We start from the raw sequence: 26,888 nt of genomic DNA, 5'->3' as shown, positions 1-26,888 counted from the left end.
CAAATGAAGGATAGTGACCAAGAGGAAAAGGAGAAAAAAACAACAAACCTGGTGAGTATAGACTCAAGTATCCTGTCCTTAAATGAAGGTGAAGTATTATGATTTGGGGGGGAGGCAGTGGGATGGGGAAAAAGGTGCTGATTGTTCCCTCACGAACTCCTATGGGAGTTTGTATATAAGCCCCGGTAAGTTTTATTTTTACTGTTCAAGTAGAAAATGTTTATAAGACATCCAGGTAGAGATATTTAACAAACAAGTGGGCATGAAGGCTAAGAGATCAAGAGGGTTTGAAACGGGAGACAGATTTGTAATCTGCTTGGTGTTAATAATGGAGGCTATGGGAGCAGGAGAATTATTAATTTCATCTCGCTGATGAGCAGCAGCTGCTTGATGAACAGGTTTTACTGCTGCTGTTGAAAGAGAAAGCCAAGTTGTCTAGACAAGCAACATTTAGAAAGAGGAGGGGGGGCTTCCCTGCTGGCACAGTGGTTAAGAATCCGCCTGCCAATTCAGGGGACACGGGTTCAAGCCCTGGTCCGGGAAGATCCCACATGCAGCGGAGCAACTAAGCCTATGCACCACAACTACTGAGCCCGCGTGCCACAACTACTGAAGCCCACGCACCTAGAGCCCATGCTCCGCAACAAGACAAGCCACCACAATGAGAAGTCCGTGCACCACAACGAAGAGTAGCTCCCACTCGCCACAACTAGAGAAAGCCTCTGTGCAGCAACGAGGACCCAATGCAGCCAAAACTAAATAAATAAAATAAATTAATTTTTAAAAAAAAGAAAGAGGAGGAGATGATGGAGGACCCAGAGAATGACTAGGAGGAGAGACAGGCGGAAACCCAGGATTCTGCTGGGGCTTGGTGACTGAAGGCAGAAAAAGTCAAGGACAGGGTGATCCACTGTGTGAAATGCTACAGAGAAGTTAAGGAAACTGTGAACTGAAAAAAATCTTTGGATTTGGCCACTAGGCAATCCTTAACATGTGAGCTTCATGAGGGCAGCTAGTTTTGTTTGTCAGAAGACTGTCTGTCACATTGTGCTCCATAACTAAGTACTGAACAAATGAATTGGTGAGATTTCAGAGAACATTTTCAAAAGAGGCAGAAGCCAAATCTTAAGGAGGATTAGATTAGAATTGGCACTTTCCTAGAAGAAACCCCATTATCTCTTTCAGAGTGACCTTTTAAAAAAATAAATCAGATCATGTAGCTTTCCTGCTTCAAATGCTTCAGTGGCTCCCTCACTGGGTTTAGGATGAAACCAAACCAAACCACATTGCCTAAGATGACAAACCGAAGACAACCTGGGCTACAGTTTCAACTGAACCATACCATCTTCCTCCCCACATGACCCCCCCAGCCACCTCCTTGAATCTGTAGTTCTTAACCTGACTCTTTTAATCATGTTCCTATATTAGGGCATGTGCACGTGGTTCCCTTTCACTGGAAAGCGATGTTCCAATTTCTCATCTTGTTAATTTTCTTCTCATCCTTTAGGTCTCTGTTCATGTTATCACCGCTCCAGAAGCTGTTTTAGATCATTCCTGAGTACCTGAAGTATTTCGAGTATTTAAACACATTTGTTCTCTCCTCAACCCCCATTGCCCTCACATGACCTTGTTTTATTTCCTTCCCAGGACCTCCCACAGTCTGGAATAATCTTGTTTCTTTATGTGTTTATTCTCCGCCTCCTCCCACAGAATATAAACTACATAAGGAGGGAGAAAATGCAAATAGTGGGAGGAATAACCGATGAATGAAAGTTCAGGAAAAGCAAAAGGAGATGGGATCAAGAGCTCCCAGGGAGGAATGACGTACCCTCTTTTCTGAAACAAGAGCACGGAAGGGAGAAGTGAACAGAAACATTACGCAATCTGATGAGTTCTTTTCCATCCCTTTGGTGGTGGGAAGAGCAGCAAATGACTTGATTTTACCCTGTCAGCTGGCTTTGTAAGATATGCTATGTATATGGGGTGGAGACCATCCTTTTCTAGATTCTTTTCTCCTTGGCTCGACGAGACTTTGCAGGAGAATCACTGGCCCATATCCCGTATGTAAAAAGTGCTCCAGGAACTGTTCAGGTCTTCACAGGTGTTGCTACTGTTATTTTACCATGTGCATGATTCTAAAGGACGTCCACCTTGCCTGAAGCACCAGGAGAGAACACCTGGGTAGAGGCCCTCAGTGGGGCTTCAGCATTCTTCCTGAGAGACAATGAGTTCAGACTTACCATGCAGTTGTTTTTTCTCTAAGGGCTTAGGAGTGACTAAGCATTACATTCACGTAACCCTGGTGTGCAAGATTACCATAATGTTATTATAACCCCATTTTCTGTTGAAAGGTGGAAATAAGATTTGCTCCAGACTAGAGGAAGTCAGTGATAAAATTACAGCCATGGGTTAATCCAGGCTTTCTCACTGTGTGTGCATCACGTCTTTTAGACACTCTAAGGTTCAGGCTGACAACTACCAGCTATGATATTGACATTCTTTTCAATTCCCCACCTCTCCCTTCACTCCCCATCCCACCGTAGACAAACGAGGTATGCGTGCACTCTTTTTGCAACTTGTCATTTTGAAGTCGGCATTGAGGTGAGGCAGAGTGGCTGGAGCTGGCTGAGGTACATTCCAGAAAAGTCCATGTCCTATGAGGATCAAGGGATAATCTGACTGGAGCACTGGAGCTTCTGCTCTTCCCACAATTAACCCTTTACATCTGAGGATGTAGGTAAACTGGGAGCCAAAAAATTTTCAGGAATCAGTAATGTCATGGTGAGCAAAGAGTGAGTAGAGACTATAGGAGTGGTGGAGTCAGAGGGTGCTGTGAGCAGGCACTCCCCTGTCCCTGCTGCTCGTCTAGGACAGAGGTCCCCAGCCATTTTGGTACCAGGGACCAGTTTGGTGGAGGACAATTTTTCCATGGACCGGGGGCTGAGGGGGTGGGGGGATGGTTTTGGGATGATTCAAGCACATTATAACTATTGTGCACTTTATTTCTATTATTATTACATTGTAGTATATAATGAAATAGTTATACCACTCTCCATAATGCAGAATCAGTGGGAGCCCTGAGCTTGTTTTCCTGCAACTAGATGGTCCCATCTGGAGGTGATGGGAGACAGTGACACCCGAAGTGTGTTGCTTATGTCCAGTCTACTCTGTAAGATGCAGCTTAATTGTCACTTGCCACTCAGTGACAGGGTTTTGATATGAGTCTGCAAGCAACTGATTTATTATGGTCTCTGTGCAGTCAAACCTCTCTGCTAATGATAATCTGTATTTGCAGCTGCTCCCCAGCGCTGGTATCACTGCCTCAGCTCCACCTCAGATCATCAGGCATCAGATTCTCATAAGGAGCGTGCAGCCTAGATCCCTCGCATGCGCAGTTCACAGTAGGGTTTGCCCTCCTATAAGAATCTAATGCGGCCGCTGATCTGACAGGCGGCGGAGCTCAGGCAGTAATGGGAGCAATACGGCCCGGCTGTAAACACAGATGAAGCTTCACTCACCTGCCGCTCACCTCCTGCTGTGCAGCCGGGTTCCTATTAGGCCACGGATTGTTACCGGTCTGTGGCCCCTGTGGCCCGGGGGTTGGGGACCCCTGGCCTAGGAGACCACCACCAGCTCAGGTGCCACTCAGCCAAGTTTCCCATGAAGCCCTCTTTGCCTACTTCCTCTCTAATAGCTTGGGGAGCCTAGTTTCTGTCTAGAACACATAGGCCCTTCTGGACTTCCCCCGTTTTAATAACAGTCCCTTCCTTATTTTATTTTATTTTTTTTTTTTCTTTTTGCGGTATGCGGGCCTCTCACTGTTGTGGCCTCTCCCGTTTGCGGAGCACAGGCTCCGGATGCGCAGGCCCAGCGGCCATGGCTCACGGGCCCAGCCGCTCCGCGGCATATGGGATCCTCCCAGACCGGGGCACGAACCCGTATCCCCTGCATCGGCAGGCGGACTCTCAACCACTGCGCCACCAGGGAGGCCCCCTTCCTTATTTTAAAAGTGAGGGAATTCCCTGGCAGTCCAGTGGTTAGGACTCTGCACTTTCACTGCTGAGGGTGCGCGTCTGATCCATGGCTGGGGAACTAATATCGGGCAAACCCTGCAGAGCGGCCAAAAAAAAAAAAAAAAAAGACTCAGGTGATACTTTCTCCCATCTCCAACCAACTCAGGCTACAGGGAAAAAAAATCAAGTAAGCCCAACCAAGTTCTGATTACAGCCCATTAAATGCAACTATGCATCAATTACCCTGTAGTCTCACAAACATGCACAAATGAAGATCCAGAACATGTATAAGTTTATGTACCTAATATTTACATATACCTTAATATTAAACCTACACCGTATATACGGCTATTCTTGTCAACAATGTATGTCCAGATCTTTCTAGACTCACACATTTCTGTCACTATGCTGCCTTTTATGTATGGTAGAAAGCGCCCCAGAGTTGGAAGATCCTGGGTTTGAATCTTTTTTCTTTCATTATTATAGGGCTTGTATAAAGGAGAACCACCTGAGCAGAAAGCGTAGGTAGACCTGGGGAATCAGGCGCCCCATAAAACCACCGTAATTCTCACTGACAATGTTAGGTGTTCTAAACTGCTGAGAATATTTTTCTCTGACATTTCAAACGTGCTTTCACATTAGCCCTTTTCAAGTCCTGCCCAGTGACCTCACATACGTTGTGAATAGTTCTTTGCTCTGCCCTGGAGAGAAAAGGCTTCTCTTAAAGTCTAAGTCGAGGGAGAAAATAAGGAAAACAAGTTTGTCCTACATCAAGAAATTTACTTTGAGTCCAGCACTGTTTAAATTCCTGACTGGAGAGAAATCAAAAAAGTCACATTCTGATATAACTAACATTATCTTGGGCCAGAAGCTTAACAACCAAAGCACAATACAAGGCAGCGACTTACGAACGGCTACGGTGCAAGCGCCCTACCCGGGGCCTGGGTGCAGGTGACAGAAGCGACCGCCTAACACAGGGTCCCAGTTCCTCGCCGCGGGGCGCCCTGCGCATGCGCACGCCGCCTCGCTCGAGGGGGGCGGGCCCTAGCTGCCATCTTGCCCCGTACGGGAGCCGCCGCCGCTTGCCCCAAAGCCAGGCTGGGGCTGAAGGGCGTCCTACCCAGACCGGCTTCCTTTTCCATTGCCAGCCCTGCCCGACAGCTCTGCCCAGGCTGCTCAGCCCCAAGTCTAGGCCAATGAACTGACCCGTCGCCCGCAGCCCGACTCTTAGCCGCGGCTCGTCCCGGTGCCCATCCCGCGAAACGGAGCGCGCGGGCACCCAGCCTCCTCTCCAGCCGCGATGCCGAACGTGCAGCTGCCGCCAAAGGAGAGCAACCTCTTCAAACGCATCTTGGTGAGTGGCCAGTGGCTGCGCCGCCCACCCCCGACAGCCCCGGGCCCGGCGCGGCTAACTGTCTGGCGGCGATGGCGCCTGCGCGGCTGGGCCCGGCCCCCCTGGGTTCTTTGTTTGTGCGCGAACCCGCACGGCCCTACCCCCGCCTCGCAGGGCCCGCCACCCCGCTCTCCTCCCTCCCTCCGCGGCCGCTCCTTCCAGAATCTTCCCGCCGCAGTCACCCTGGGCCTGGGCGCGGCCGGGAGTGGCCCGTGCCCTCCTGCGGCGCCTGGCAGCCGGCCTCGCGACCTCCTCCCCCCGGTCCACCCCAGTTACTTTTGCCAGCATCCCTGCGTCCAGGTGTTCGTTCATTGCTTTATGTGGAATCTATTGCACAGAGCACCTTGACACCTTTGAAAGCGGGAGCGGTCTTGTAATGGGGTGGGATCCGATTTATACCGGTTACGGGAAACTAAAACCTCGGAGACTCATCCTCCCTTTGGTAGAGAGTTTGCCTATTTCCTCTTTGGGAAGTACGTGACTCGAACTGCATTTCTAAGTTCTAAAGCCGAACACAGCTCTGATTGTTTTTAACTCGTACAGGCCCTGTAAGTGGTTAAAGCCGCGCGGACTGGCTGGTATTGCACTTGAGGGGTGCATTTACTTTGATTCTGATCAGAAACCTGAATAATGGCCCCGTAATGATGACGGCTGCCGGGTGGAGAGGGGAGTTTTCTGTGGGTTATGTGTCACCGTCCTGGTACCTTAATGGTTTTCCAGGGAGGAGGGGCAACATGCCTTTGCTTTTCTCAATAGACACTGGAGACTGATTGTCTTTCATCTGAAAACCAGCGTTTAGATTTTAAGGGTGAATTTATTAATCAGAGCTTGTGTTGGTTATATGACCATTAGCTGTTGCTTACCTTTATTATATATAAAATGAAGTATAAGCAACTGCAGATAAAAAAATAATCATAGTGGCCGTTCTGTTTCAAGCCAAGTAGAAACGTCACACCTAGTCTTCAAAAGCTACATAGTAAATGGGATGAAAATTTTGTCTTAATTTTATATGGTGCTTAGTGTTGCGCAAATGATGAGAAACGAGTGTAAAAACATAAATCTAATTAAAGCATTTTGGCAGATTACTTCATTCGACTTTGCATATATTTTTTCTTTATTTTACTTTCATTTTTCTCATACCCTTGTATTTTTCGCAGTGTGGAATTGGAGAAGTGAACTTTTTTGCCCCTTTTGGGTGGGGTGTTTTGTTGTTATTTTTTTGGTCTAAGGAAACTGAAACATGTTAATTAAAAATTATCTATAAATTGTTGGATTTCAGGACATTTGGTATTATACCTAAAAGATGACAGACACTTATTTTCTCTATATATGGAAATTTTCTAGTTCAAATCATGTTATCAGTAGCATAATGAAAAACAATTATATGATTTATTATTACTCTAGTTATAAAAAAATGTAAAGACCACTGCAGAGTTAATTTTATCCCCAAATAAATTGGGAAATGCTAAACATTTTTTATCTGGGTATGTAATGTTTATTATAACGTTACATGAATTTAGGAGGATACTGCAAAAGTGAATGATTTGATTGTCTCAAATTGCAATAAGTATGGATAAAGTTTTACTATGACAAATTCCATAGCAAACAGAAGTCTATAATAAAATTCTTTAAAGTTTGGTTGGTGGACCAAAATGCTTTGCCACCAACAGTAGTTTTTTAAAAATTATCATTTTACTGAAAGACACCCATACAAATTCACCAGGTTGCTTATCACATGTTCTGCATGGCTTGTACCTGCCTATCTTATCCCCCAGACTGGCTGTTAGCATTATGTTTTGTTGAATTTTGGAGCTATTACAGGCCCTCTTTTACAAATGAGACAATCAAACCCAGGGATGGTAAATGACTAAGTGTCTAAAGTTCTCAGTCTGGTTAGTAGCAAAGTTGAAACTAGAGTCTATCTTTTCTACTAAGTAGATATTCCTTACTGAACTTAAGACTTTTCTTTAACCTGAGTACTCGGATACTGGAGATGACTACCTGGGCTTGAATTGTGGCTCTGACACTTACTAGCTGTGTAAACTCAGTAACTGTTTCTCAGTCTCTCCATCTAAAATGTAGATAACGTGTATCTCATAGGCTTTCCTGGTATTTAAGTAAGGAATAAATGAGAACAGTGCCTGACACATAGTAAGTGCTCCCAATAAGTGTTAACTATTACTATGACTGTTATTGGTAGTATGATATTATTACTTCCAGATCACTTGGTAAGGCAGAAAAAAATATAATATTTCTCCTTTTCCTCTTCCCCAGTAGCTCCTTCTGCTTGTTTTTTTGTTTTAATATTTTTGGAATACATAATATATTCGCATGGTTCAAAATTCAGGTTTTCCTATCCTCTTTCCCAACCAGTAAGTTCTCTTCCCCATAGGCAATCAAGAAGCCTTAATTTAAAGATTTTTTTCTATGAATACTTTCCTAATTCTCCTCTCCATATCCCACCCCTGTTGGCAAGAATTCATCTCTTCCTCCTCCTTTGCTGGTACTGTTTTGCTTTGAACTTGAATGTATATATTGACTATGTATTGAGCAATTCTTATTTGTCTAGAACCTGAGGATGCAGCAGTGTTTAAAATAGGCAAGGTCCCTGTTCTCAGGAGCTTACGGTATGGTGGGGAAGATAGACACAAAATAAGTACAAAAATGAGTAAGAATGTCAGGAAATGATAGCGCTGTGTAGAAAATAGAGTAATACGATAGAGTGTTTTGGGGGTGCTGTAAGAGGCTGGTAGTATTAGATAGAGTTGTCAGGTAGATGATAAGTAAAACTTGATCGTAAGGAATCAGCCATGGGAAGATGTGGGGAGGAACAACATTTCAGGCGGTGGAAGAAACACAAGTGCAGAGGCCCTGAAGTGGGAATGAGCTTGGCACGTTGAGTACTAAAAAGAAAACCCGTAACCACGTAAGTGAGAGATTGAGTTAAAGATGTGGTGTTCTGGTGGTTAATGGCTGTGGAGGGCAGGCGTGATTACTTAGCCTGGCTGGTGGCACTGAGGAATAAAGAGGGTTTATTCTTAAATAAATCTAGTCTAATATAAGTGTAAGAGATTTGCTTACACTTGTATTAGACTACAAGTGATGGAAAGACCATAGTCTTGGAGTCAGAGGAGAGTTTGCAACTAAGCTGAGCCACTTATAAATTAATTTAATGGACTTTTAAGTTTCAGTTTCTACATCTGTAAGGTGGAGGTCATGACACCTACCTTAAGGAGTTGTTGTGAGTTATAGCAAGTTTTGTACAGACACATGGTAGTTGCTCAGTAAATAGCAGTATTTTTTTGTGTGTATGCCTTGGTTCCATTCTTGAAGTAGCAAAGACTTTTAATGCAGTTTCTAGTAGTTTTCTGTGTTATCACATATGTTTTTGCTTTTGGATTTTGAATAAAAGAAAGCTGTAGCAGTGTGTTGGTTGACAATTAAGGTGTTTTTCTCTTTATCTTCTATAAAAGTGAAAATACGCAGATACCAGAATAGTTTGGCAAGGAGTAGGTAACAGAGGTAAACTTCGTGTTATAACTGATACGAATTGATACAAAACCTTTCCATCACATATGTTTTAGACCTAATTTTGGATCTTGAATTTAGAATTTATATAATGGAATGAAAAGTTGCTACATGTATATTCATTTTATATAATAATTTTTGTTCATATTTCTTTACAGAAATGTTATGAACAGAAGCAGTACAAAAATGGCCTCAAGTTTTGCAAGATGATTCTTTCAAACCCCAAATTTGCTGAACATGGAGGTATTATCTCACCTATGAGAGATTACTTTGGGGAAATCTAATTCTAAAACCAGATGGATAGGATTCCCAACTGTGAAAGAAGAATACTTCCCAGATTCCATGGCCTTGTAGTTCTCTATTAGAGTGCATAAATGTTTAACGTTTACAGATATGCCTCATATCATTCTTATTCTAGATTACTTCTATTATGCTTAGGTGTATATACAGTCTTTACTTTTAGATGAGAAAAGATTGGTTGATATATTGGTGAGTAATTGGCATATATACCTGTATTTTTATAGACCTGATTTCATTTGTTACTTTGAATAGAATTTAAGTTTATCCCTTGATTTCTCATGTGTAAAATTAGAACAATATTTTCAATACCAAAGTAGTATGAAGATACAATCAAATGCATTTTATTTTTTGGTAGATGTATTTTTTTATCTATCTGCTAACCTTCATATGTAAATAAGATACTACTGATTTACCATTGTATTATCTTGGGTTGTTTTTCTAGCACTGATGTTAGTAAGTCTGTATTTGCTTGTCTCATCCTTTTTCACTGGTGACCAGTGTTTGGTAAAAGGATGGATCAGGTTAGACGTGTAAATTATGGTCCTGTAGCAGAGCAAAGCTGATTGGGGTTTCTGAATATTAGACTTGAGTAATTATTGAGACTATCGTTTTGGGAAAATAGGCTGACCCTACTCAGCTTTCTAGTAACACTTAAAACATTCTTTGAAGGAAATGGAAAGAAGTAATTTCATAGAATTTTAGAAATTAAAGCTTGTTTTCAAGCTGTTTAGCAGTGGAACCCTTATCCAAAGGGGAGCTCATGGGGAAATTCATTATGTAAAAACAGATAAAATAAGATGTTTGGTCATAGGGGCCTGGACTGCTGGATCACCCGTTCTGAAAACCATAGTCCATAGAGATCAGTTTGAAAACCATTATTCTAGTCTAATTCCCTTCTAGTGGATTATTCAGAGAATTATTTCATTCTAAACAATCTTTGATTAACTACCTTCAACATATTCTTGGGTTGCCACTCGTGCTTTTCAAATGCAAACTGATGTTAATTAGCCTAAGTGGGATTCATTGGAATAAACTTGCAGCCAAAAGTGAAGTCTGTTCCAATAATGAGTAAGGTGATTTTTAAATTCTGTACATCTCTTTAAGGTAGATTGAATGATTTTGTGGGGTATGAATCAGATGATTTGATTCTTAGTAGGCTTGATCTCATGTGAAAGCTGAGGTCTGTTGCAGTAGATGTAATCAACAGGACTCAGGACCCTGCTGTGTTACCTTTTTTCAGCAGAATAATCTTAACCTCCTTTATAGAGTCTTCAGAAAGACAGAAAGCGTTTTACCAACTCAGTCCCAGCCTGAGGAATTTCAGAAAAGGACTTGGGCTAAGCTTTAAGCAGATACATAAATATACTTTTACTTTTTTTATCTGGAGAGAAATTCTTCTAACTGTAGGATTAAAAGGATGAACAATGTAAGTATTGGTAGAGCTCAGATATTAAAGTAGTGCTAAGAGAATAATTTGAATTTCTCATGTGTAAATAGAGGTTAAAAATATTTTTCAGAGACTTTGGCTATGAAAGGATTAACATTGAACTGTTTAGGAAAAAAAGAAGAGGCGTATGCATTTGTTCGTAAAGGACTTCGTAATGATGTCAAGAGTCATGTCTGTATCCTTTTGCAGTAGTTGAATAGTTTAATTTCATTTATGTATTTTCCATTTATGAGTTTTTTCTAACTCAAATTTAAAAAAAACTTCACTATGAAAAAATTTTAAACTATATGGAAGAGTGAATATAATGAACTTTATGTACCCATTATCAAGTTTCAATAATTGTCAGCATTTTTAATATTAGTTTCATCTGTTCCCTACTTCTTATTTTTTTTGTTTATTGGAGTATTTTTAAGAGAATTACTATGCACTGTATATTTACTGCAGTTGTGCTTAGTGTGAGAGAATAGGAACTAATAATTATATGTGATTTAAAACCCATTTTTTCCCCTTTATATCCATAAACTGAGTGATACTTTCCTCATTCCAAATAATGACTTACCTGTATAATACTTACCTGTATAGTAAAATTTGTGTTCCTTAAAAGTTCCTTAAACTTTCCTTTAGAAATTTTAGGAGAAAAATTCAGGAGCAACTTGATGTAAAATAGATTTTGTTTAGTATTAAATATTATGTTGATTTTCAGCTTGGTTTCTGTTGCACAGGGACTTAGCTGTTACTTCACTGGGTACTTACAATCATATTTTTCATTGACTAGTATCCCAGTTTGTTAAAAAAACAAAAATATTCTTTAGGGATGGATCATTGAAATTGTTTTAATCTCTGTTTTACCTATTTATATACTTACAACCTTTTCACATATTACCCTTGTATCTTAATTTTTAACATTTAAATCATCTAGCTATTGGCCAGTATTGAACGTCAGTAGTTTTAGTGGTGTTTTTACATATTTAGCTTAGGGTTCTCTCAAAATACTAAATACTTATTTCTTTATCCCAGTGCTTACCCCAGAGTGAAGAGAGAGGGCATGTAAGTATGATAGTTTTTTGGCTCCAAGATATCCTAAGACTTGACTACATTAAATAAAAACTTAATTTTTGTGGTCTTTAATATCACTAGTGAATTAATTGATGGTTACATGTTGTTTTATAATTGATTGAATATATACTTGTTTTAAAAGATAATTGCAATTTTTGTATAATACATATTCTGTTTCTATGCATAGTGTTTGAGAATAAGTGAGTGTTGAGGTGCTGACATAGGAAAGTGAGGGGATGGAGGTAGGCAACGTGAAGAATTTTTACCAATAATTTTCTAAGGTTACTTAAAAATATATTATGGAAAATTTCAGACATGTACAAAAGTAGAATAGAATAATGCACCCCTATCTGCCTATCACCTAGCTTCAATAATTTAACAGTTTTCAATCAAGGCTGATCTGGTTTCATATTTTATCACCTGCTTACTATCCCCCTCCCTCTGATGCCAGATCATTCTGAAGTAAATCCCAAACAAAATACCATTTTGTTAAGGTAAGCTTTCTATTAGACATGTAGCATAGTATATTCTAGTATCTGTGAATGTCTGTTTCCTTAACTTAATAGGTTGGCATGTATATGGACTCTTGCAGCGTTCTGATAAGAAGTATGATGAAGCTATTAAGTGTTACCGAAATGCCCTCAAATTAGATAAAGATAATCTGCAAATTTTGAGGGATCTATCTCTGTTACAGATCCAAATGAGAGACCTTGAAGGTTATCGAGTAAGTACTTTAGTCTTAAATGTACATGTTTTTATAATAGATATAATTTAAAAGCATATGAATTCAGAATGAGTTGAACTTACGACGAGATCACGTAGACTTGATTGTTCATTACAGTCTGTAGTAGAAGAGAAAAGTCACTTTGGATCTTCCCTCCAATAATAGTAGTAGAACTGCATACTTTTTTTTTTTTTTTTTTTTTTGCGCGGTATGTGGGCCTCTCACTGTTGTGGCCTCTCCCGTTGAGGAGCACAGGCTCCGGAGGCGCAGGCTCAACGGCCATGGCTTACGGGCCCAGCCGCTCCGCGGCATGTGGGATCTTCCCAGACCGGGGCACGAACCTGTGTCCCCTGCATCGGCAGGCGGACTCTCAACCACTGCGCCACCAGGGAAGCCCGAACTGCATACTTTTAAAAAAAAATTAATTTATTTATTCTTGGCTGCATTGGGTCTTCATTGCTGTGTGCGGGCTTTCTCTAGTTGCGGCGAGCAGGGGCTTTTCTTCATTGGCGGTGTGCAGGCTTCTCATTGCGGTGGCTTCTCTTGTTGTGGAACATGGGTTCTAAGCACGTGGGCTTCAGTAGTCGTGGTGCGTGGGCTCGGTAGTTGTGGCTCGCGAGCTCTAGAGCGCAGGCTCAGTAGTTGTAGCGCACTGGCTTGGTTGCTCTGCGGCATGTGGGATCTTCCTGGACCAAGGATTGAACCTGTGTCCCCTGAATTGGCAGGCGGATTCTTAACCACTGTGCCACCAGGGAAGTCCCTGGAAGTGCATACTTGATCATCAAAAAAGGATAACTAGTTTATTCATTTTATGGTTTTTTACTTATTTTATTTAATTAAAAAAAATTTTTGGCTGCGTTGGGTCTTCGTTGCTGTGTGTGGGCTTTCTCTAGTTGTGGCAAGCGGGGGCTACGCTTTGTTGTGGTGCATGGGCTTCTCATTGTGGTGGCTTCTCTTGTTGGGGAGCATGGGCTCTAGGCATGCGGGCTTCAGTAGTTGTAACACGCGGGCTCAGTAGTTGTGGCACACAGGCTCAGTAGTTGTGGGTGGCTTGTGGGCTTAGTTGATCCGTGGCATGTGGGATCTTCCTGGACCAGGGCTTGAACCCATGTCCTCTGCATTGGCAGGTGGATTCTTAACAGGGAAGTCCCTTATTTAATGCTTTTTGAAAAGCTAGAATATCGCCTATGTGCTAATGCTGTACTATATTCGTTGTGGGCTTGATATTTACAGATTTGGTAAACAGAGCTTTTATAAAAGAGCATTTATTAAAATCTAAATGTGGAGATGAATTAGCTTTCTTCATTATGGGTTAGAAAATACAAAATATTATGAGGATTGCCATAAATGTAGTCCCAGGCCTTTTCACACTGTTATCTTCAAGCACATGGGCATCTCCATGTGCTTACTCCACTTAGTTTCCTAAATTCAGTATGTCCAAAATGGAATTATCTCACTTTCTCATGTGAAGGAGGCTACCAACTCTTAATAGTTCTGCTTAGATAAGTCTTTTTTCATTTACTTTTTTACTGTTGTCCTTCTACTGCCATGTAAGTCTTTGCACAGATTTTTGCAGAAGTTTCAAGGGTTCTGCTGAGCTTAATAATGGTACCATTCATTACGATTGTGTGATTTTTCTTCACTAGGACTTAGCAACCTAAGTTTGGTGAGAGTTAAAATCAGTTATCTTTAGAAATAAAGAAATTAGTAATGGTGAGAGACTGCTTGCTAGGAGGGGTAGTGAAATAAATGAAGATAAAAGAGCTGGTGGTTAGAAGTGAAGGACTCAAGGAACTAGAGGTACTGGTGGTGTCCAAGAACAAGGGCAGGAAGGTCACTGAGTGACAGTGTTGGCAGCATAGGAGCTGTAGCGAGAGTGAGTATCTGAATTTATGATTTCTGGGTGGCAGTAAGGTCTAGGGTGTGGTGGTGGAAGTGGGTCCCTGAAGTGGGGTGGAGATCATTGTAGATGAGGAAATCGTGGATCTAAGAAGATAGGTTATTGGATACGTGATCCACAGTGTTGCATTTGCCCAGAATAATGGCAGAATTTGGTAGAGAGATGAAAACTGAGTCAGACTTTAATGAAGTGGGGGAGTGACAGAGAAGCAACAGTGAAAGTAAGGGTGATACAGTGGTAGAGCTTAATGCCATATGCCTAAAAGGAGCAGACATTTACCCATGAATGTAGAGGAGTGATATTGTCTAAGTTGTTTTGTTGAAGATATCCTTTTTAAAAAAGATCTGATCATGGTTCTCCTTGTGGCATGTAGCGTGGATGGACAGCACCCATTCCAACAACAGAGTCACAGAAGCTAAACATTACATTTTCAAAACTCATTGCAGCTAGTGTTCTTCATGAGACCCTGTTTGGCCAAGCAAAGTTGCACTTGCCTAAAAGTTGGAGGCAGATATGAGCTATGAAGAAGTGGGAGCTGTGTAGGGAGGTTAGATTTTCTGCTGGTCTGAAGGTATCTTGATTCTTCTGGAGCAGCCATGGTGGAATTTCTGGTGTTTTCTCCCTAATGTTGTAGATATTGAACTGTCTTAGAGTAGCAGCAGTGGTGTTTCTGCTAGAAAAGTCCAGTCAGATGTTTGAGTGTTTTCCCTAGCTGTGTCCATCCTATCTCTGGGGCCTATTATAATAATGTAAAATATGTTGTGATTTCATATAACAATATTATAAACAGTAAACTCTAGTTTCATAAAAAGCTATCTTAGTCTCTCTTCTGAGATGTTTAGTTACCAGAAGAAATTCTCATTATATAAAGTTAATTTTATAAGGCAACCTAAAAGCATTGACCCCAAGGACATTACATTGCAGGGTATTCTAGAACTTAAGTTTAGATCAGGAACATAAAAAGTATTTCTGTTTTATTCTGGAATTCAGAGATGTTTGTTCATTGAATTCATTAGAAAGGAATTAAAGGTATTTTTTCTTAAAACTCTGTGATGAATTATATTTTAGAGAAACTTAAGAAAGTGAAAAATATTATAAAGAAAAATTTTTTTTTTAAAGGAGACGAGATATCAGCTTCTTCAGTTGCGCCCAACACAACGTGCATCCTGGATTGGATATGCTATTGCATACCACTTACTGAAAGATTATGATATGGCACTAAAACTATTGGAAGAATTTAGACAAACTCAGCAAGTAAGAACTTCATTTTAACATTTTCTTCTACCTTCACAAACTAAAATAGTTAACTTCTATATTGCCTCCACCCCCAAGCATGGATTAGTCTTTCAGACCTATGGAAGAACTTGAAAATTTTTTGAAATAATTGGAAGAAGTTAAAACAAAGAATTCTTAATACAAAATAAATAATATAAAGATTTTTGCATACTATAATTTCAGCAATATTCAAATGAATAAAGAAAAGAATACATGAAAATGAAAATAGTTTTGTGACTGTGGGAATTGTTTCTCTAATATACATTGCTTTATATTTTATATAAATACATTAATACATATTTTAATATGTATATAAAATAGAAAAATACAAAAAGTATACTGTGTATCACAAGAGAAATTAAAAAGATGTTAACATTTTGCCATAATTGCTCCAGATTTAATTATTTTTTAAAGAAATGTTACAGAAACAGCTGAAGTCCTCCCACATCCCTCCCTAGAGGTAGCCACTATTCTGAAATTGGTATAGATCATTTCTAGTCATGTTTACATTATGTTTAAGTCCATGAAAGTTACGAACTATTATTTTGTATATTTAAAATTTTACATGAATGACATGTAGTTTTTAAAATTCAACATTTCTTGAGATATATCTGTGTTCATACATGTTGATTATTCATTTTAAACTGCTGTTTGGTGTTCTGTTATATAAATAAGCTAAAGTTAATCTACTCTACTTTGTCTGTATGAAAAATTAGTGCTGCAGTGAATATTCTTGTCTGCTGTTTCATAAGCCACATTTGTGAGTTCCTTTTCAGTTTATACCTAAAACTGGAATTGCAGAGTTGTGGCTCTGTGTGTTTAGTTTTACTAATTTGAAGCACCTGTACTAATTTACATGCCCGCTAGCAAGGTTTTATGCTTATTGTTTGCCTGTATCCTTACTGACACTTGATGTCAGCTTTATTATTTTTTCCATTCTTCTGGATGTGAAGAAGTTTATCTCATTATTTATTTTTTTTTAAGCTTTTATTTATTTATTGTTTTTTGGCTGCGCTGCACGGCTCACAGGATCTTAGTTCCCTGACCAGCAATTGAACCTGGGCCCTCAGCAGTGAAAGTTCCAAGTCCTAACCACTGGACCACCAGGGAATTCCCTCATTATTCTTTTAATTTGTGTTTCTTTGATTATTAGTGAGGGATATTGGAATAAGAGATATTATCTGTACTTTTCTTTTGATGTCTGTGTCTGGCTTCATGGCATGAGTTGGGAAGTGTTCCCTCTTTTGAAAGAGTTTGTGATAGATGGTGTTAGTTCTTATGTAAATATTGGTCCATTTCATCTAGGTAATCTAATTTGTTGGCATACAACTTTTCATAATAGTCCCTTATAATCCTTTTTATTTTTGTAGGGTTTGTGGTAATGTCCGTCCTTTTATTCTCAATTTTAGTAGTCTTCTCTCTTTCTTTCTTGGTCATTCCAGCTAAAGGTTTGTCAATTTTGTAGATCTTGTCAAAGAACCAACTTGTAGTTTTGTTAAATTTCTCTGTGGGTGTGTTGGTGTATGTATGCTTTAGCACTCAGCCAGGCAATTTACAACTCTACCTTAGCTTTCACCTCTTAAGGTGAAAGGTCAGAGTCTCAAGGTCAGCGACAGGTGAGAGTTTAGGGCTTTCTCAGGTCTTTCTTGAATATGTGTGTAACTCTGTACATGTGTGTGACTTTTCAAAGCCCCTGTGGACATCACATTTCCCAGCTTTTACTTTAAGGTTTTTGTTTAGTCTGTTGTTTGTCCTCACTGTTAGCCATCTTTCAGGCACTATAAAGGTAAAACACATGCCTGTAATCACTTTTAATAAGCACTTTTGGCCCTTCCCTTCCCCCCAAGGCTTTTTTGCTCTGGGCAAGCTCTGAGTTAGGTTTGTACTTGGAGGCTTGCAGTGAACCAACAGATAGGTCAGTTAATTACAGTTCTTTGGGAATGAGGCTTTGAAAGAGCTCCAGCTTCATTGTTTTCACTGGTGGCTGTCAAGCTGCTCTGGGAATACAAGCTTATTTTTCAAGGCTACTGTGTAGCTGGAGAGCACTGGACAGGATTAGGGCAAGTTAAAATGACACAAAACTCACTGGTCTTACCAAGATCTAGCTGTTTTCTTCAATGAATGCTCCCCAGCTGTGCTATAAGCCTCTGGTTAATTTCCAGAGTTCTGAAAAAGGTGATTCTGACGGTTTTTTGGGGTTTTTTTTTGTTTTTTTGCTGTACGCGGGCCCCTCACTGCTGGGGTCTCTCCTGTTGCGGAGCACAGGCTCCGGACGCACAGGCCCATCGGCCATGGCTCATGGGCCCAGCCGCTCCGCGGCACATGGGATCCTCCCGGACCGGGGCACGAACCCGCGTCCCCTGCATCGGCAGGTGGACTCTCAACCACTGGGCTGCCAGGGAAGCCCAATTCTGACAGTTTTTGCCAGTTCTTTCCTCGCTCTTCTAGAGAGGTGAAGTTTTGGAGTTCTTTCTTTACTCTTCCGGTTTTCCTGACATCATCCTCTTTGTATTTTCTTGATGAAAACTTTTTCTTTTGACACATTACCCTAAAAGCAAGGTATTGTTTTTTGGAATGATAGCCAAACTAATTTTACCTGCTAGAGTGGTAGACTTTTTTTCTCTTTTCATTCATCCAGTAATTCTCGTTACAGAGTACACATAACAGTCCCCTATTCTACCTTTCTGTCCCTGCCTTGCTATCCAGAGTCTAGTTCAGAGAAGACATGGAAGAACACAGCCTGCCATATGTCTAAATAATGCACGTTCAACTTTTTTATATGTGTTTTAGGCATTCTTTATGGTTTTTGCTACAATAGGGTAGTATATAGTTCTTTTATGTCACCTCACCATCTCTTCCCCATTCTCCTGATAATAGTTATATGAATATTTCTGGTTCTTTAAGTGTTACCTTTATAACATTAGGGAATATACTTACACTTTTGTGTCTTAAGCCAGCAAATGGCAGGAGTTCCTTGTTTCTCATGGCTGAATATTATTCTGTTGTATATATATATATCACATCTTTATCCATTCATTTGTTGATGGACACTTAGGTTGTTTCCATATCTTGACTACTGTGAATAATGCTGCAGTGAATATCTACACCACCCCACCCCCGCCTTAGCATCCAGTTCTCTGGGGCTATCTGCTTTCTTTGAAGAAGAGCTCTTGACTCTTTGAGTGGGATGGATGCCTGGTTACAGGGTAATATTTTAAACACGGATTTGGCTGCTGAGTTGATGGAAATGGGGTCAGGGTCAGCCTTTCAGTTAATCCCTTAATCTTGAGCCCCATTTCTCATTCCGGCACTCTCTGTTTACTTGTCATTTCAGAATCCTGACCCTGTTTGATGTTTTCCAGGGCAGATAGCCACCCTCCCTAAAGATTTCCTCTGTATAGCTACTCTAGGCTTTAGCTTCTGTTTTACTTCATCCCTTATTCTTCATTTGCTTTCCATTTCCCAGAAGTTTGTTGAAATCTCGTATGTTCTATTTTCATAGGTTAATATATTTTTAAATCCTCTATTATTTTTATTCTCATAAGGGAGTGTGGTAAGTTCATCATGTTTACTTAGATTCTTAGCTTTTTACTGTGAACTAGAGAATTCTCTATCGAGACTAGTTCTTTGTCTTTATCCAGGAATCAAGTCCTTACTATATGAAGGTGTACTGTACCATATTCACTGGGGTTTGATAAACACTCTTTCATTTTAAATACAATGTTATTGCAATTTGATGGTTAAAATTAGGTGTGTGGAATTTTCTTATTTTTTGTGATAATAAGTATAATTATTATAAGAGGTATAAGAGGCTTTTTTGAGGTATAATACATGCCATAAAATTTACCCATTTTAGTTGTACATCTCAAAGATTTTTTTTTTGTAAATTTATAGTCATGTAGTCATTACCACAGTCCAGTTTTAGAATGTTTCGTCACCCCCAAAAAGTTCTTTTGTGCCCATTTGTCAGTTTCCACTCATCCCCAGCCAACCACTGATCTGCTTTTTGTCTCTATAGATTTGCCCTTTTTGGAAACTTCGAATAAAGGCAATCAAATGCAGTGTTTTCTCTCTAAATTCTTTTATTCATAATGCTTTTGAGATTCACCTGTGTTAGAGCATGTATTAGTGGTTCATTCCTTTTTAATGCTGAATACTGTTTCATTATATGGATACACTGTAGTCTATGGATAACACTTTGTTTATCCATTCATTAATTGATGGACATATATATTGTTTTTAGTTTTAGTTGTTATGAACAATGCTGCTATGAACATTTGTGCATAAGTTTTTGTGTGGACATATGTTTTTATTTCTTTTGGGTAGATACCTAGGAATGAAATTACTTGGTTATATGGTAAGTATATATTTAACTTTTTAATAAACTGCCCAGTTGTTTTCCTACGTGGCTGAACCATTTTACGTTCCTACTAGCAATGTGTGAGAATTCCAGTTTCTACCCATCCCCACACCTGTTACTGTCCAATTTTTTGATGATAGCCATCTTAGTGGATATGTAGTAGTATCTGTTTTAGTTGTGTCTCTGCATTTTTCTAACAACTAATGCTATTGGGCATTTTTTCATGTTCTTATTAGCCATTTATATTTCTTCTTTGATGAAATGTCTATTCAACTCTTTTGCCCATTTTTTAATTGGGTTATTTGTCTTACAGCTGAGTTGTAAGAGTTTCTTGAATATTCTCAATACAAGTTCCTTATCAGATAGATCATTTGCAAATATTTTCTCCTAGTCTGTAACTTGTATTTTTATGTTATTAATGATGTCTTTTGAAGAGGAAAGTTTATAATTTTGTTGAAGTCCAATTTGCCTGTTTTTTCTTTTATGCAAAGGGTCACAAAGATTTTCTCCTATTCTTCTAAGGTTTCTTTTATTGTTTTAGTGCTCACATTTAGGTCTGTGATCTATTTTGAGTTAATTTTTGTAAATGGTATGTGTCTAAGGTTTTTGCATATGGATATTAAATTGTCCCACCATCATTTGTTGTAAAGACTAACGTGTCCCTGTTGAATTGTCTTGGCATATCTGTTGAAAATCGGTTGACCAGATTATGAGGGCTAATTTCTGAACCTTGTATTCTGTTCCATTGATCTATATGTGTATCCTTATGCCAATACCAACCACACTGTCTTGATTACTGTAATATTTAAGGATGTTTGAAATTTGAAGTACATATCTTCCTACTTTTTCTTTTTAATATTCTTTTGTCCATACAGGGTTCCTTTTATTTCCATTTGAATTTTACATCAGCTTATCAGTTTCTAAAAGCTTGCTGAGAATTTGATAGGGATTGCATTGAATTTTTAGATCAATTTGGGGAGAATAAATATAGAGTCAAAAAAGATTGAGTATTCTTTGGTATATGGGGTCTTGTTTCTTAAATTTATTCCTGAATGTTTTGTTCGTTTTGATGCTACTGTGAAAATTATTTTACTTTCATTTTCGGGTTATTTGTTCCCAGTATATAGAAGTATAATTGATTTTCATATATTGACCTTGTATTCTGTCACCTTGCTAAACTCCTTTATGGGTTCTAGTAGTTTTTTTTGGAAGATTCTTTAGGATTTTAATCATTTTTATACTTTCCTTTGGTAATAGGATTTGCTAACCTCTTCACTTTGCTGTAGGCAGAAGTCCCCACTCCTTTATTTGTTTTAAAGAATATATTAATCTTCTTTGCTCTTAATCACTCTTCTATTTGTAACTGCTTGTGGGTTGCTTTTTAAAGTCTGTGTGAATGACTGTCCTGAGAAAGCAATTAAAGATCTGTAACTGCTTTATATTATTATATAAGTAAGATAATTTGGTTATTTTTTTCAGGTTCCTCCCAACAAAATAGACTATGAATATAGTGAACTGTTACTGTACCAGAATCAAGTGATGAGGGAGGCAGATCTATTTCAGGAATCTTTGAAACATATAGAAACATATGAGAAACAGATATGTGATAAACTTTTGGTGGAAGAAATTAAAGGTAGGTTGAACTGCTTTTTCTTTTTTATTGGCCTCAATTAAAGAAAAGAATAAAACCTATATACTTTATTATGTCCGAACACTTAAATGAGACTTACTATATATCAGGCAATGTTCTGAACACTTTATTATTAAGCCATTATTAATTAATGTAAGGGCTTAATAATAAAATTAATGTAATCTTCATAACAATCCTATGATGTAGTTGTTACATCCGTTTTAGAGATCAGGAACTGAGGAACAGAGAGGTAAGTGACTTGCCCAGGGTCACACAGCTAAGTAATCTGGGTAGTGCTGGATTTGAGTGCAGGGATTTTGACTCCAGATTCCATTTTCTTAAGCAGTATGTTATACTGCCTTCATATTCAACCCCCTCCCCCAGTATTTATCTCCATATATAGTAAAATGAGAAGAGTAAATGACACTTGGGATCCTCATGAAAGCAAGATTCATTTATTTTCATTATGGGCTAATTAAGAAGACAGGATTCTGAGAAATAGTTTGTTAAGAATGTTTTTCAACAAAGTCAAACAAATTTTCTTTTTTATACATAGCTTTGCTCATCAATTACCCATTTCCTGAGCAACACCGTATTAAATAGAATGTCCATCTAAATAAATAATTAGTTTAAAACTAAAATCTCATGTAGTTGCAGGACTTCTAAAGCTTAAAAATACTAGTTAAGGTTTATTTACTCTTCTGTGTTTCACAGTATGGTAATTGCTTAAACTGCTTAATTTCACTTAATTTTTTAGCACCTCTAACATGGGTATTACTTATTGTCCCTTTTTATATTTGAAGAAACTAAGAGAGGTTAAGGACTTGCCCAAGTTACCCAGCCTTTCAGGAGGTAGAGTTAATTTCTAAAAATATCTTTCTGACTTCAGAGCCTTTACTTTTTTTTTTTTAATTTAAATAGACTTTATTTTTTAGAGCAGTTCTAGGTTCACAGCAAAACTGAGTGGAAGGTACAAAGATTTCCTCTATACCCTCTGTCCCTGCACGTGCACAGTTCCTCCTACCCGCACTCCCCATCCCCCCAAGCCTGTAGTTTACATTTGGGTTCATTCTTGGTGTTGTATACCTTCTAGGTTTTAAAAAATGTATGATGACATTTTACATACTGCCATTATAGTATCATACAGAATAGTTTCACTGCCCTAAAAATCCTCTGCTCAGCCTGTTTCTCCTTGCCCCCAACCCTCGGCAACCAGTAATCCTTTTACTGTCTCCATAGTTGTGCCTTTTACAGAATGTATTAGAGGTGGAAGCATACAGTATGTAGCCTTTTCAGATTGGCTTCTTTCACTTAGCAACATGCATTTAAGTTTCTTTCATGTCTTTTCATGAGTCCTTTTAACTGCTATCCTCTACTGTTGTGGAGGAATGGGGCACGATCATAGTTCTTTTTTTCTCCTTTTATTATTTTTTGAATTCAAGTATAGTTTAAGTTTAATGTACTGTTTATGGTTTTAACTAGTAAATGTTTATGTGTGTCACTTTGTACCAAGTAGTGTGCTGACCATTTTAAGTACATTATTTCAGTTGATTATCATAAAAACAGACTGATGTAGTTGATATTTTGCAGGTAAGGAAATGGAAATTGGAAGTTTTGTAAGTTATTCAAAGTCACAGAGCTAGAAAGTGGTAAAACTGGTAGTTACACCTAGTTAGTCTTACTGTAGAGCTTAAGTAATATACAATATAGTAAAATAAATAGTAAAATGATATATATAATAATCACTGTAATATGATGATGATGAAAGCCGAAACAGTATGTATGACTGAAGACATTTCAAAGGGTTGTTTGAAACAGATTCTGTAGGGAGTGGGAAAGCTTAGGCATAGAAAGTTGAGATATATTTTTTGAGATTCTCCCTCTTATCTTGATTAGGTATGCTTTCCATTTTATCTGAAAAGTTCATTATTTATTTATTTTGGCTGCGCCGTTTGGCTTGCAGGATCTTAGTTCCCCCACAAGGGATTGAACCCATGCCCCCTGCAGTGGAAGTGTGGAGTCTTAACCACTGGACCGCCAAGGAAATCCCTATCTGAGAAATTTAGATTCCCATTTCCCATACCCACTTTCAATTTGTACGGCTTAGTAAAAGAAATTGAGTCTTAGAGGTGACCCACATGTGAACATGGTTTGTGTAGTTTCTTTCTGCGAAGTGGTATTTAGTGTCATTGTTTTGTGAGTTAAACTTCTCCAGTTTTAGTGACCTGGAAAGGACAGTAAGAGAATTGAATGGAGAATTGTTTAACATAAGAATTGATTAGGAAAAGTACATTAAAAATCTTGCAGTAGGAAGGCAGGGATATTTCATTAGAATTATTTACCAATCTATATATAAGGTAACTTTAGTTACTTTAAAGGGTGTACAAAAATGTGCATAATGCAAAGATATTTTACTAACAAGTTAATATCATATATATGGTGTGGGAGGGAGCCAAAAATGAATGTTAGTATAATAGAATGTGTAAATGAAGGTTCATTTCTGAAGACAAGCTGTGAATTAATCTATGTTTAGTTATTTAAACTGCAACAAGCCCTAAAGGGAAGCACCATACAGCTGTCTTTCATAAACATCTATTATACTAATAATGCTTAGTGAAATCTCTGGGATTAGAAAGGTATTTAATGTTTAAGCAAAATGAATGTGACATTTAAACTTAATTTTAGGGGAAATGCTGTTGAAATTGGGACGATTAAAAGAAGCGAGCGAAGTATTCAAAAACTTGATTGATCGGAATGCAGAAAATTGGTGTTACTATGAAGGCTTGGAAAAAGCTCTACAACTTAGTATGTAATGATTTTTCTCCTACCTTCTCTTAGGTAGTGGGTTTTTTTTTTTTTTTTAATTATTTATTTTTGACTGCGTTGGGTCTTCGTTGCTGCGCGTGGGCTTTTTCTCTAGTTGCGGTGAGCAGGGGCTTCTCTTGTTGCGGAGCACGGACTCTAGGGGTGCGGGCTTCAGTAGTTGTGGCTCCCGGGCTCTGGAGTGCAGACTCAGTAGTTGTGACGCACGGGCTTAGTTGCTCCGCGGCATGTGGGATCTTCCCGGACCAGAGATCGAACCTGTCTCCGCTTCATTGGCAGGCGGATTCTCAACCACTGTGCCACCAGGGAAGCCTTTAGCTAGTGTTTGAAGTATAGTAAAATATAAAGTTGTAAGAATATTTGAGGATGCATATTTTTAGTTTTAGCATTCATGTTTCTATTTAGGAAGTTACAGGTTAAACATGGGAGTGAAAATGAATTCAGATATTTATATTTAAGTGATAAATGCTTACAGATTATTTTAGGTTTCTTGATCCATTAAAATGTTACCAATATACACTAACTAGAGTGGTGGGGAAGAAAATGGGCATCCCCTTTCTGGGAAATGTCATAATTATTTAGTATTTTTAAAGAATTAGAGGACTATTACTGTCAATCTCTAAGAATAAGAATTGGGCCAAAGAAATGTTGCTGAGAGTACGTTGTATATAGCATCAACATAAAAACTATTCTTTTACTTTCAAACTAGGCTAATTTGTGTAGAATAAATTGTATACATCTTCTTTTGAAATTTGATAACCTTGACCCTTTTCAGAAATCTAGAATAGTATTCTAAATTTTCCCTAATTTCTCATAATTAAATATCTTTAATATTGCTAAAATCATATTTAGTCATGGGTAAGTAAGTATATGGCTGAAATAATTATGAAACTCGAGGGTGTTGAAAAAGCAGAATTTTTAAATTTAAAAATTATGGTAAGTAGGTAGCTACCCATATTCATTTATAGTAGGAAGAGCTATGAAAAAAATTTATTTGTTCTATCTTAATCACATGTATACATGAATCCAGGTTTTCTGTGTGTATTTTAAATTTTATATCAAATTATTTTTAAAAGTTCCTTAAATAATTGTTTTAAAGAAAATAATGAAAATTAAAATATTGATTAGATCAGTACTCTGTCTTTAAAAAAAAAACAGGACAAAAGTCATGTGTCTGAAGGTTGGAAATGTGAGATAACTGATTTTTCTTTAAACTACCAGTTACTGGCATGTTAATCACTTAACTGCTTTAGTAAAATGAATAATATGTTCCATATATCAGGATCCATGCTTACTGTAAAATATATTGATTATAAAACTATGTTTTTAGGTTCCTTAGGACCTTTTCCTCTCCCATGGTAGGTTCTGGAGCTCCAACTTGTGACTTCAAACAGGTCATTGAAATGGTTTGGCTTTTGTCTTAATGTAACTACATTTATAAGACTGGCTTTATCTGGGTTAGTGGGAAAATGTTTTTTATACTCATAGTTCGTCTCATTCTCTAAGATTAGGTATAAATATGAGAACTGCTTTTTAAAAATATGCAATAGGCTTCTTGTAAATTTTAGTATAAGTGTCCTTAATATTTCATGAAGTCTCCAAATCATTAACAGAATGTGAAAATAATTTTTCACATATCCCAGTTTTTAAAATTCAACCACATTGGAGCTCCAAAATGTATTACTGGGGGAAGGAAGGAGTCTAAACAAAATCGGACTTTACTTTTTAAAGTGCTGTGTTTATAATCTTGATACTGAACACTACATTTATGGTGGCTTGATTGCTAGCACCAAGGGTTATTTTTATAATAATTATATTTCTGTGGTCTGAATTAAAATCCACCTGGAACCTTATAGTTTAGAAATGGGTTTGCCTTTTCTTAAAAATTCTGCTGTAAGTTATCTTATTGCTTATATAAAATAATACATGTAATCTCTCTTTGTAAATTATGCTGGATATTATTTTAGAATAATAAACTAGACCCAGATCCGATTCTGCATATTGTTAATGTAGTTTACATATAGATCCTGTATTTAGTACTATAAAATTAGGTTGGTCTTGACAGGGAAGATATAACTTTCTGTTAGAAGTATATTTTATATCATAATATTTGGGAGAAGTAATTGCCACTTTAAAAGTCTGTTCTGATGGGGTTCTTTTTTTTGGTACTTGGACAGGGATATGAACTAATGGAGTTCTTTGTAATAGAGTTTCACTGAAGATTTTAAGTGTCAAACTTCCTTAGAAACGTAGTTCATCTTTTAAAATATTGCATTCATGACCCTAAAACTATTGCTTCTTTAAGCCTGTCAATAGGCGTTATAGACTTTTGTTGGGTTTATGTGGGTTATATTGGGTTAGAGGATTTATGTAAGGTATGTTATAAAGGAACATTTTCTTTTTCGTGGGTTGTGCATGCAGGAATATCAGAGAAGTGCA

The 26,888-nt window shown here is 38.3% G+C and overlaps 2 protein-coding genes across 6 annotated transcripts in view; one reads left to right on the top strand and one right to left on the bottom strand.

Annotated features, from left to right (window-relative positions):
• MTRF1 (mitochondrial translation release factor 1) overlaps positions 1–5,004 on the bottom strand; it is a 76,119-nt gene extending 71,115 nt beyond the window's left edge. Inside the window, exon 1 of the mRNA XM_081214803.1 lies at positions 4,922–5,004. The gene's annotated coding sequence lies outside the window, so the exon portion shown is untranslated. The remainder of the gene's footprint in view (positions 1–4,921) is intronic.
• A 51-nt stretch (positions 5,005–5,055) lies between these two features.
• Positions 5,056–26,888, top strand: part of NAA16 (N-alpha-acetyltransferase 16, NatA auxiliary subunit) — a 67,415-nt gene continuing 45,582 nt past the window's right edge. For 3 of the 5 annotated variants that reach the window (XR_014013603.1, XR_014013604.1, XM_081214802.1), the window contains exons 1-7: positions 5,058–5,367; positions 9,093–9,177; positions 10,752–10,856; positions 12,304–12,461; positions 15,481–15,615; positions 21,476–21,629; positions 24,312–24,431. Coding sequence is in view for 2 of the 5 variants with exons in the window: in XM_081214802.1 (XP_081070928.1) it covers positions 5,314–5,367; positions 9,093–9,177; positions 10,752–10,856; positions 12,304–12,461; positions 15,481–15,615; positions 21,476–21,629; positions 24,312–24,431 (811 nt within the window). In the remaining 3 variants the exon portion in view is untranslated. Of the gene's footprint in view, positions 5,368–9,092; positions 9,178–10,751; positions 10,857–12,303; positions 12,462–15,480; positions 15,616–21,475; positions 21,630–24,311; positions 24,432–26,888 lie in introns of all 5 variants that reach the window. The other 2 variants (XR_014013605.1, XM_081214801.1) reach the window with 2 other exon arrangements.

Source organism: Mesoplodon bidens (assembly GCF_964165515.1).
Source record: "Mesoplodon bidens genome assembly, chromosome: 17".
NCBI classification, from domain to species: Eukaryota; Metazoa; Chordata; class Mammalia; order Artiodactyla; family Ziphiidae; genus Mesoplodon; species Mesoplodon bidens.
The sequence above is the reverse complement of the archived record's forward strand: the minus strand, read 5'-3'. Positions and strand labels throughout refer to the sequence as shown.